General features: G+C 35.3%; 1 protein-coding gene across 2 annotated transcripts in view; it reads left to right on the top strand.

Moving 5' to 3' along the window:
* Positions 1–13,272, top strand: part of LOC111861925 (integrin alpha-PS2) — a 326,722-nt gene that overhangs the window by 254,333 nt on the left and 59,117 nt on the right. The window contains exons 6-7 of one of the 2 annotated variants that reach the window (XM_023846891.2): positions 4,866–4,914; positions 9,198–9,269. In XM_023846891.2, coding sequence (XP_023702659.1) covers positions 4,866–4,914; positions 9,198–9,269 — 121 coding nt within the window. The remainder of the gene's footprint in view (positions 1–4,865; positions 4,915–9,197; positions 9,270–13,272) is intronic. The other variant, XM_023846892.2, reaches the window with a different exon arrangement.

The raw sequence follows: 13,272 nt of genomic DNA, 5'->3' as shown, positions 1-13,272 counted from the left end.
TCATTTTCTGGCATAGGCAAGATACCTTTCTCTTCTCCATAAGGTCGAGACTGACCCCGGGACTCAGCCTCCAACCTAATGGGTATCGAGGGCTTTTTGCCCTGAGGTAAAGCAGCCGGAGTGTGAAGCTAATTACTCATCTCCATCCAGTGCCAAGATTAAGAATGGTTGAGCGATACGTCCACCACCTCTTGCGTCTTCAGCGCATATTCAACACGCAGGCAGCTGAGTGTAGACCAGTGTTTCTCAACCGCCGGGCCGCGGTCTCACAAAGGTTGAGAACCACTGCACTAGACTGTCGCATGTTGTAGCATGTGGTACTCTGAACGCCATACTTATTTAGTAGATTATGAGATGAATTAGTGTGTAATGATTAATAAATAGGTCAGAAAGTTATCTTGCTTAATACTGCGCAAATACACAAGTAAAATGAAGATTATTACCATTTCCCTCTTGAATGAAAATCACGGCATGTGATCCCCAGAAAGACAAAATGGCGTGGTCAGTACATCCACCATTTATAGGGAGGGAATGGTGATTCAGTGCCAGTTTTCTTGTTCCTGTGTTTGCAGCTTATGCTTCCAGTTACAGCCTTGTGAATATTCTAGCCTGCCCATCTACCTAGGTTGTTGGTGTGAATGTACGACATGTTTTCCTTTTAAAGTGAAGCTCTTAATAATGTTGTATTTTAGCGTCCTGTTGCACTGATTCATATCCATAATGTGTATATATTAACCGTCTTTTAGGGCATACAGTTTCACTTGTCACTTCACACTACATGTTTCGGCATCATTCTGCTATCCTCATGTGTATTAATCATGTTAAACCATTACACTGCCTGCCATCAAGTGTCCATTTATAAAATGATATAAAATGTGTGTTTGTCATTGTTCAGTAATAAGATGATAGATCTTAACAAGTTTTAATACATAAATTTTATTATTGAACAACGACGAACACACATTTTATATCATTTTATAAACGGACACTTGATGGCAGGCAGTGCAATGGTTTAACGTGACTAATACACCTGAGGATGGCAGAATGATGCCAAAACATGTAGTGTGAAGTGACAAGTGAAATTGTATGCACTAAAAGATGGTTAATATATACACATTATGGCTTGAAACACTTTTTGAGTGGAATTTCCAGTTTCCCCCTGATGATAGGGTTATAGTGAATATAATACTAATGTGGAGATTTGTCTTAGCAGTAATGCCCTAGACATGTATTTGGGAGCCGTTCGCTTCTAATTTTGGCATGGATATTGGCTTTCCTGGCTGAGGTTTTCTGTTGTTTTCCTTAGCCCCTCAAGGAAAATTTCAGGACAGTAAGCCTATCTCGGTTGGACCATGACTGCTTCCATCCAAATCCTTTCCAGTTCATCGTTCATCAGCCCTGCCATTCAAAGTTATGTATTCTAGCTGCTTGTAGCATGATGAAATAACCTCCTTCACACCCCTACTATTATGGTCTGCAGATGGAAACCTCAGCTTAACATGTGATACGAAGTGCAGTAGGATCCTGTGATTCCTCACATACACTTCTCCTCCTCCTCCTCCTCCTTCTTCATAACTTGGGAGCGAGGGAAAGCATGAGAATCAAAACTCTAGGACAATCTACTTATTGGAAGAAAAATCTTAGGACACTATTTAGTCCTAATCTGTATTGTGACATAGTTCTGTCAGTAGCATTTATATCTGCAATAAGTGAACATGAACATGCACTGAGGATGCAGAATCTCAGAGTACACCATTTGGCAACTCTGTATAATCTAAACTGAAGTTTCTGTCCATTTCCTCAGTCTCCCCAAGTAAATTGTGAGTTAGCGCTTTAAAAATGGTTCATGATCTGTTCCTTCCACAGCCCTCAAAATTTCTGTAACACTCCTGTCAATTTATGTCCAGATCTGATAACTTTCTAACATGAATATTCAATTCAATTCAATTTTATTTCATCCATNTTATAATAAATGATAATAATAATAATAATAATAATAATAATAATAATAATATATTAATACAGAGATAATAATATGACAGTATAATTAGTCTTGGAAACAGTTTCTGTGGTCTTAAATCCTCCATATATCCTATTGTACCTTTACTGGTGGTAATGTTTTTAGTATATTTACTTACTTCCAGGGTGCCCCAGGCAGTGCTTCAGTGTATTTTTAAGTGCTGGAGCACCAGCCTATCACTTTCAGACTACAGCCCTGCATACTCCCTTCTTCAAGCAGGCCATGGTTCATTCTCCTTTCTTTAGGTCTTCTGCCTTGGCTTTGTGGTTCCTTAAGAATCTTAACCTCTTTCATAATAGGTGCTGATTCTTCTTTATTATTATGTGCCTTTGTCCCTTATCTCTTCACTTTCTGCTCTTGTACGAGTAAATCATTCATACATTGTCCTGCTCTCTCAACTTGGGCCTTCCCGACTTCTGTCTACCTTCTGATTTACTTTCATAAATGTTCATAGTCATTTATCTGATATAATTGTTAAGTGTCTTATTCATATTCATATTTATTTGCATTCATACTGTTACAACTGCAACACTTGAACAAGTCAACTCACTAAATACATCATTGTTAAAAGCTCTATAATCCTAGAATGTACGACTATTAGACTAAAAATAAAACTGTACTTGCCTTACAACATCACTAAGAATTTTAAAAATATAACAATAACTACTACAATTCCCCTTTCTTCTCTTTTTTTGTTGATTAAAAAACCTTGCTATGTTTCCTCATGTCCCTGTTGAAGAAACTCATTCAATGTATAGAAAGGACGATCAAATAAAAATAATTTTAAGGCCTCTGCCCTGAATAAACTGAGCACATTCTAAGCAGAAAGATATAACTCATTTTCCTTAGTTATTTTCTTACACTTTTCATCCAATATCTCTGTCACTAGATACTCTAACATACATTGCTGCACAACTTGAGATGGTTAGCTTCACACGTAATTCCCAACCAGGAGGACTAAGTGCCTGCCTTTTGTCTCTTGACCTGTGTTGCAAGGGTGGCCCTACTGGGATTTTACACCTCCTCTAGCTCCACAGGTACTCACTGAATTCAAATCTCCTCCCCATGTTATGGTAATATCCCAAGTGGAGGCATGAATAACTGATGAACTGAATAAGTTCATGATACAGAATCATCCTTGAACATTTTGTAGTTTATGATCTTCTTAGATATGATGCAGTGTACTTTGACATGTGTAACTACCAAACTGTGCGGGGGCACGCGGTAGCATAGTTGCTTGAGGCACTATGCTACAAGACGGAAGGTCGTGAGTTCAAGTCCCGATGAGGTCATTGGATTTTTTTCAATTGACCTAATCCTTCCAGCTGCACTATGACCCTGGGGTCGACTCAGCCTCTAAGAGGATGAGTAAAAGTAAAAAGCTATCCCTGTAACAGGCCATGAAGGCCAATAGGGTTGTGAGACGTTAAGGGTCCCACATTACCTTGACAATCGGCTCAAAGATGGCGGTAAGGTTGTCAGCCTTACGCGCCGGCCGCGCTTCACTCCCCAGGAAAATCATTTAATTAATTCCTGGTACTCCTTTTCTGTTAGAGGCTGAGTAAACCCCAGGGCCTAGTGCGGCCAGAAGGATTAGGTCAATTGAAAAAATCCAATGACCTCATTGGGACTTGAATCCGTGACCTTCCGGCTTGTAGCATAGTACCTTAACCACTACGCTACCACGCACCCCAACAGAAATGAATACCAGGAATTAATTAAATAAATATCCTGGGGAGTAAAGCGCGACCGGCATGTAAGGCTGACAACCCTACCGCCATCTGTGAGCTGATTGTCTAGATAATGTGGGACCCTCAACGTCTCACAACCCTATGGGCCTTCACGGCCTGTTACAGGGATAGTTTTACTTTAATTTTTTACTTTACCAAACTGTGCAGTGTCAGGATATCTATGTAGCAAACTATATGGTGTCACACACCAGAATGCTGCAATCTTAATCCGTCAAATCTCAGTTGATATTTATTCACTTGTCTAAGAAATGTCCGAGAGGATAAAGGCTCATTACCATGCTCACAGAGACCTACCATTGTTACCAATTCTCATACAAATGCAATCCACTCCTTATCTTCCCAACATATTTCCTTAAAATCTATTTAATAATATCCTCTGTATGTATTCCAAGCAATCTCTTCTTTGAGGTTTTCACCGAAATGTATGTATTTGTCTCACCACAGCATATTACTGATACTGGCCAGCTGACCCTATTTCTCAGAGATCCATATGAGCAGTATGCTTCAATTTATACCAGTGTCCCCCATTTGGCCTCTTCTTTTAGGGCTTTCCTGCCAATATTTTTATGCAAATTTCTTGTGTCCCCAATGCATGCATGTCCTGCCTGGTTCATCCATATTTGTTTTATTACCCTTATAATATTTCTTGCAGGATAGAAATCATTAAGCTCTTGTTCTGTAATTTTCTTTCTTCTCCTTTTGGTATACCTGAGCCAGCACCAAATACATCTGGTCCCCTTTCTTTTCTCTTATAGGTAAAGTTGTTCCTGTGCTTAATTAGCTAAGCACTATTCCATAGAGACATGCGGAGAAGTGGAGGTATAGCTCCATCTTTCTTGACCTTGACACTAGATTGAGACAAGTGGTCAGCTTCATGCCCCTGCCACTTTACTCCTGGGGAAAGAGCCCCTAGTACCCATTGGATAAGAAGCCTAGTGAGACCCAGAGCCTCCATTCTTATTCTCTTAGAGAGAAAAATCAAGACATGCATATTGTGCTTAAAAACTTACTTTGAATTTTAAACTTAAAGAGTGTGCATATTGTATAATCTTTAATTAATGGAAGTCTAATATCTTAATTTTGTTTGTTGACAGGATGGGAATAGGCTGTATGTGGGGGCTGTAGGCAGTTGGTACTGGCAAGGTGAGTATTATCCATTTTCAGAATAAACACCAGAGTCCTTTCACAATTTTTCAGACCAGTGATACTTGCAGACCAGGCACAGTACTCACCACAAGAGATGTGCACGCATGGTCTTTACACAGTCACATTTTGAATACTTTGACAAAGAGAAACTAATACTGCACATCTGTTTACAATCTTTTGGAGATTATTGTACTGGCTACAGGCATTGTGGGACTTCCGAAGGAAACAGCGAGGCAAATATTATTGCTAGTGAGTGAAACTCTGATTAAGAAAATAAAACAGATTTGTAATCATTACAAAAAATATTATCACAATGAGCAGACTGTGCGTTTCTTTCTCTACCTCCTTTCAAGTACTTGCAGGCAAACATGGCAAAATAAGAGCAGAAAAATTTACATTGTACAAGTTATTTGATAGAAAGTTAATGACCCCTAAGGCTTTTATTATATTCTTCATTGTTAGAATGATCAGATTGAGGTAGATGAAATGGGCAGGGCATGCATTGGAGGGAAGAGAATTACATACAAACTTTTGGTTGGTAAACCTAAAAGAGAGACTCTATTTGGAAGCTCTAGGCATAGATGAGACAATAATATTTGAATTGATCTGGGAGAATTAGGATGAGAGGTTGTGGACTGGATTTATCTGGTCCCGGATATGAACCTGTGTACACAGCAGTGAACCCTCAGAATCCATAAGTGGATGGACTTTCTTGACTTTTTCAGTGACTATTAACTTCTCTAGAAGGACTCAGTTCTATAGAGTTAGGTCTCAGTTCTTAACTTGAAATATACTGCAGGAATCAAATAACTAGGCCTATGATTGTTTTTGACAGCTGTAAATTACACAGAAGTGAATTTTTATACTTATCTCTTTGTATGATAAAATCATGAAACAGGCTCTTAAAAGCATCCTTTTTGATTTTGAACAATTACAGTGTTCACCATCACTAATTATGTAATGCATTATTTTTATCATCAGTAATCTCTCATTCCCATATATGTAGGTCTACATAGTTCAGCAGGTTTCCTTCATATCCTGAATATCTCTACTTTTAAAATCCATTGCTAGTAGTCCAGATAGAGGTTCTTGTACGGTTTCTTAATCATTATGCAGTTCCTTAAATTATACATGTACTTCCTCTCCGTTAAAGACGTATGAACATTCTAATAATCATCGTCTGCAATACACTTAACTGTTGAAGGGGGGGGGGTGAAAATATGCACACAAGTGTTGGGGCAAGGGCACACCAAGGAAACTGGCAACAGCAACACAACCGCAATTTCCAAGAATTGTTATCAGCCTGATTTGAACATGTTACTGAATGGAGCAGCACAAATTGAGGAAATGGCAACACAGTCCTCAATTTGCATTGCTCCATACAGTAATATGTGTTCAACTCAGGCTGATAACAATTCTCGAAAATTGCAGTTGCATTGCGGTTGCCCATTTCCTTTGTGTGCCCTTGCCATTACTTTCAAAACAAAATAGCAGTAATTAAACTCTAATAGTAAGTAGACATCCAATACAAATACAAGACCTGTTTCATAATTAAATACATATCATGTAAGATGTTGATTCATTGGTATTGAATGTAATTGTTACCAATATAGTGAAACTTCAGATTCATGCAATACATCTGTCCTTTGAAATATCTTTGATTCTTCTGCATTGTATTATCATATATATATTGCTTGTAGTTGTAGTCAATTGATTTACATTAAAGTATAGTTACTAGATTGTTTCTATTGCATAAAGCATACCAGCTACAATAGTAAATTGCAAAGAAAGCTAACTTGCAGTCTAAACACAAAATTTGTGTATATTTGAGGTTATGATTCAAATTATGTAAGCATGGATTTCTTTTTCTGTATGTTGCTATACTATAAGGATGAAATACCGATATTTAGGATTTGATTCTTCTTGTCACAGTTATGATCATTAGCAATAATTAGCAACTTTCTAGTTGAGAGAAGATGAAGTGCATGATATATGTCAACAACATTAACACCAATATGTAGTCATATTTATGGTAGGAAGAATTTTCTGCATACCTGTTACTATTCAAAGGTGTAGGAGTGCAAGACGCCTGACTGCCCAATGAATAATATATAAACCAGCAGCACCATGATTCCTTCTAAAGTAATATTTCAATTGTTTTACAATTTCAGTTGTTCTGCTTTAAAGTTTTAAGTTATAATTAATTTTTCTCATGTTTTTATTAAAGGCTTAAATTTGAATCATTGAATAATAAAATGGAGGAAGAAATTGCAAATCTAAATCAGTCTTGTTTAATGTTTCATTTTTAATGACAGTCTAGTTTGAAAAGAAATAAGCATTTCTTATAAAATTATTATACTATAAAAATTATTACAACTTTGACTTTGAACTTTCTCTGAGCACTCTGATCCATTATTAAATAGTCTTGAGCATGATAAAACCACAGGAATATAAAGAATGTAAGACTGCTTTAAGGTAGGCCTTTAAGCAGTTATATTTATTTGAATCTGTGAAATCCCCTCATGTGGGTAGTGAATGAATAAATTTATGATGTTTTGAACATTTAGAAATTAATGAAACTGTGTTCAATATGGCAGCCTCCAGTGGATAAATGATCATCATTTCAACTGCAGATAGATGTTTCTCTGTAAATTGATTTATAGTATATTGTTGTTCAGTTATAGTTTTTAGTTTGATGGAGTGACAAACAAGTTATGCTGGGAAGGTTAACAATTTCACATCACTTTTATATTTTTTTATTTCCAGGGTGACCAAAATAGTCTTTGTTAATGCAAATAGTGTCTTATACAGACAATATTTTGAGGTATATGTTAAAAATATGGAACTGAAGTAGTATGTGCCAGAAATGTCAGCAGCCTGTGAAATCTATTATTATCATATCTTTGCTCTGTTCATTATACACGGAGGCCATCTGAGAGCCACCTGAAAGTTTTTCGGCTGGTCAGGCGAGGGAAACACAGATTGATCTTGCCATCCTGCAATGCATATGTTCAGATTCATTAGACAGACAATAGGGCATCAGACTCCAAAGGTTACAGATAAGGCTTACATAGATCAAAGTAGGCGCTTTAAATGCTCACCATTACTATGTATACATTCTTGACACCTTTGCAGAAACTTATCTCTTATGATTTTTAATTTCTTGAGTTTTGTGGCAGTTATTGCTGACCACCTTGAATCCCTGGCTTCCTGAGCATTGTGTTTGAGGGATTTTTAAGGAATCTGTTAATGCACAGGACCAATTTCATCCATTTTCTCTTCAGTGAGCCCTCAGAATTTTGATTCAGTTCCCTTTTTGTACAATAATGAGCCTAACTGTCATTTATTTACAATTTAATGAATAATTTTTCTGTTTGCAACTATAGAATTGAGAAATTTATTCCAGTATCTACTTTTTAATTTTCTTACATCATTTTTCTTGTAGGTACATGAAAACGTGTTGCTCCAACATGTAATTTACACATAGTATTTGAATGTGGGCACTAACATGACAGTCTTGATTGCTTATTGCACAAGCCAAACTTATTAGAAGTAAAAGCTCAGGATTCATGAGTACGCTAGCTTATTACACATAAACTCACTTCCATGCAGCTGTTCAGTGATTTGCTGGGTGATATAAATTGCAATGTGTATAGGTTACTGGTTTGTTCACCATCACAGAAAACTGAAAGCATACACAGTGTGAGATGGCAAGAGTATTCTGTGTCCTATTCACTCAACCAGCCAAAAAATTTATTACATTGATCAGGGCTAAAATTCATTAAAAATGGATTAACAAATAAATATTGTGATTAGTGTGTAAGTTTTCACATTAAATGATAAATTTGGTTGTTTTTATATTATTGTGAATTGTTTTCAGATTGTGTGAATCTCATCACTCTTCTTTGGAACATCTAATTTAGATACTGCATTTCATTTTCATGACCATAATGTACAAATCTCTGTTTGATTATGTCTGAATGTTGAAATTTCATCCAAACTGGGGTATACCTTGTAGCTGTATCTCCTGCCTTGAATTTGTTTGAAGCCTTGTGCAATCATCTATTCACTGACAGAGTATTCCAAGATAATGAAGTGATTTTCATAAAAATCAACTGTCCAGGCTGTATCTATTTCATCAAATGTTTGTCTGTCAGCAGGATAACTAATGCATTTGTTTCTTTGTTTTCAGATTTCTAAATAGACTAGTTTGCTCACAACTGTGGTACTATCCAGTTAATTCAATGGAACAAATTATATGTGTATTATTACTCTTATAGGCCAGATCTACTCAATAAACCCATCTGTGCAGCTGCCTTATACTCCATGGAGAGGGTACGCATATGGGGCAGGTAAAACATCTGCAGCAAAATGAATACAGCTATTGGCTTATAGATAGGGGCTTGGAGTTCAAGCTGTACTGCTCTGCACTGTAATGACAACCACTGATGTATATAGATATAAATTAATATGATGTAGTGTGGTAATTGCTTGGTACAAGCTATTGGTTTCACTTAGTTTCCTTATGCATTAGTGCTTAGGTTTCTTTTTCATAAATGGATTAGAGTATTTATGTTTATTTTGTTTATGTTTTGTTTTTAATATTTTAAACCAAATGTGTCAATATGTAGGCAACTTTAGACATTTGCCCAGAGAACTTCCCACAAAAATAGGTTTCTCTTGGATTTCTAAACATTCCATTCCTGCCTTGGACAGTATTAGGAAGAGGGATGTTGGTTAAATTATTTTGAACATGGGCTTTATTTGTTGTAGATGCAAATCAGTTGTTTCAAAAGCTCATCAACAGTTACATATATTGCACTTCTTGGAGGCATAAATGATTTTTCTTTGTAATCTTTCATCAAATATACCTGAATTTGAAAAATATTTTGGATAAACTTTTAACCCTTAATGGGACGTTTATTTTATTTCATGAGAGAAGTTCTATATGAAGAGGCTTTTAGAGGTTTCATAGTTTGATTTGAGCTCCACAGATATTTGGATTATAATGGTCTGATACAGACCGAAGTGAAATTACTTATAGTACAGATCACAAATATGAAATTTCATTGTAATCTGTTAAATATTTGATAAGATAAAACACACCAACTGACAGAAAACAAGACTTAGACATTATAGTTTCACTTTATTCAAATTGCACAAAAATTATGTTTTTATCCAGATGCTAATAGAACTCTGTATTATGGATGTTGGGCAGAAAGCTCAGTACCAGTGAGGAGGAATTTGTTTTGTGGATATAAAAAATTGAAGTTTCTTAGGAGAAATATTGACCACTTCTGAATTGCATCTGATTATGTTATTTTTATTATTTGAATGGTACAGTGAAGTAATATTACATCCCTCCACATATACAAAAAACAAATGCTTGGAAATTTGTGTTTCTTTGTCCATATGTTGAAGTCAGTGTTGTTAGTAGTTGCAGATAGGACTGCCAGGTGGCAGTTAGATCTGTCTATGTTTTATTGGACAGTATGATCTCGACCTCTGCCAAAAATAAATTTTCATTCTTGGTAGCATATATATTCAGTGAAATTGTGATTTAATATACACAGTAGTGGATCACTGGAGTAATTATCTATGGGAACTGTAGCTGGAGATGGGAGTAGTTTATTTTTAAAGTTCTACCCATTTGTGCCATTTGAAATCACTCAGCACAGTGTGCAAGTATATTAATTAATGATAATTTATTTAACTTCCATAATTGTTATACAGACACAAATGGACAAGTAAGTTTAGAATGCCATACACTACATGTCAACAACTCTTAAAAATGTGGAAAACAATAAATAATACAACCCTTTGCTGTATCTTACCAACCATGGTAATACAAAGCAATAAATCTATTTAAACAACCAAAAACACAAAACAGCCGTGTAAAACAAACCATCACCACATGTTTAGTGAAGATAGCAGACCAAAGATCATCTATATACTTCCATATCATATCAAGACCAAATCAAGTTACTGAACTACCATCTATCCTTGTTACTAAAGAAAATTCTTGTAGAGAATGAAAACGGTTTCATAATAAAGAACTTTTTAAGTTATTTTGAAAACCTTAAAATTTTCTATTCTTCTTAGTTTCAAGGGTAAGTTATTATGTATTTTTATTCCCATGTTAATTACATTTTATTGGCAATGAACAGTGTTGCATAATTGGACTTGAGAAAATATGTTTTATACACAACCACAAAAACATTCCTCCTAAATAGCACCACCACTAATTCTGTCAAGTTTATTTTTTTTTTAATATAAATGTAGCTCTCTTTTGAGGACATTTCAGATTATTGAGGTTAGGTATTTTTGATTAACTTTTTCTTTTGATTGTAACAGTTTCCTTTTGAAATTTCAACAGGCTTCATGTTATTATATATTTATTTTTGTCATATATTTGACTTTTACAATATGTCATCTCTTTCCCCCCTCTCCTCTTCTGAGAAGATGGAGGTAGCAAGTTCCTCCAAACTGTTGATACTTCCCTGCCAAACTATACTGTGTCACATCCCAAACACCCATATTCTTCATTATCATTGCTAAGAGAACTTCATCTGATATTATAATACCTCTGTTCTCTGAACAGATTACCATACAGATATTTAGATATAGCTTAGTATGAAGCTTTGTGGTGTACTGATGAAAAGTGTAATGTAATTCTTGCACTAGTATTTAGCTGTATTTTTATGTTATTTTTTAATTAAGTAAAGGATTAGACGTAATTCTTTTTGTGCACCTAATGGTAAATGAAAATGTGTATGTATGGTGTGTAGTACTCTTAGCTTCTCAATTAGATTCTGTGTACTGCAACAGAGAAATCCATAAAAGGTCTGCATCCTTGTGGCTTGCTTGACTGTGTTAGTTTTCCCTTTGCAATAATTTGTGTATGAATGCGTAGTTTGATGGAACTAAAAGTCAAGACCGTCACTGATTGTGTTTAACATAATTGTATATACTACTTTTCAGTTGAATGCATACTTTACAGGTACATATTATACATGCAAAATGTAAATAGCAGAAATGACAGTGACATATAAAAATGAGGTTCATGATAAAATTATGAGCAAAACAAATTCAGGAAATTCTTGTTATTTTTTAGATCAGACACTGTCATCCTTTTATTTTCTTATCAAAACACTAAATTTTATGATACATAAATCAGATATTGTGCTAATTGCTTCATACAATTGTAAACCATGGCCTCTTGCTTTTAAAGATGAATATAAGTTTGGGGATTCTGAATAACATTTGAACATAGAACAGATAGGTAAGTGAGAGAGGGAAGGTATGACATAATGGAGAACATAATTTACATAGCAAACTCAGAAAATTATGATTGGTTGGACGTGTCACTCAGAGAGGGTAAACATGAAGTTTACCCTTTATTCACAGCTTCTTGGAGAACTCAGAAAACCGAGGAGGAATAGAAAGAGAAGGTGGGAGAATAATATTAAAATGGACTGTAAGGAATTAGATTGTGAAATAAAAACTTAATCATACTGGCTGAGCACTTGTAATTATTTTCCACACTTTTAGTTATAAAATTGTATGATGATCAACTGTATAGATTCCAGCTTTGAAGATATGTCTTCCTTCCTGGTTACTGCAGTGAATGTCACACATCACACGAAATGAGTGTTCAGTCTGATGTCAGAAATTGAAGAAAAAAATATTTTTGTGACTGGGATGCAGATATATGCTCAAACTTGAAGCTGCCTATACTTAATATGCACTTGGTACTCTGCAGACACATTGCACATTTGGTTTTCTATTGGATATTTTAAGATTTTTAACTATTTACAAAATGTATATGATTGGTGATTGATGTAGCTGAAGTCTGAAAGCTGATCTTGGGCACCAGCTTTAAAATATAAGAAAATTAGCTGCAAAATATTCCTAAATTTTTAAACTTGAAAAGGTGAAAATATTTCTTTTTATTTATTTGAAGCAATTGCCACACCGCAGAATATAAAATATGACAAATATATAAACTGATCACAAGAAATGGGACAGCAATTCTTTACTTTGTTTGCATTTTCTTGTTGTCAGTGATAACTGACTAAATTTCTATGAAACACGAGTTATCCATATTAGTTCCCAGACTTTTATAAACTGTTTCGGTGAATACTAGTGTAGAATGCATTATCCAGCCAATAGGAGTGGAAGAATTGGGATAGAGTAAGGGAAGCACATGAAAATAAGTTAGGAAGAGTGGCAGATAATCCACAAGAATTCTTTGTCTGTCTCTGATATAGGATATTCTCTTCCATGGGTAATTGGCCCAAATCCCTCAAAGGCCATGAGTACTTCTATACATTTCCATTTCATTTATTCAATACA

This window comes from Cryptotermes secundus, unplaced genomic scaffold (assembly GCF_002891405.2).
Source record: "Cryptotermes secundus unplaced genomic scaffold, Csec_1.0 scaffold84, whole genome shotgun sequence".
NCBI classification, from domain to species: Eukaryota; Metazoa; Arthropoda; class Insecta; order Blattodea; family Kalotermitidae; genus Cryptotermes; species Cryptotermes secundus.
The sequence above is the reverse complement of the archived record's forward strand: the minus strand, read 5'-3'. Positions and strand labels throughout refer to the sequence as shown.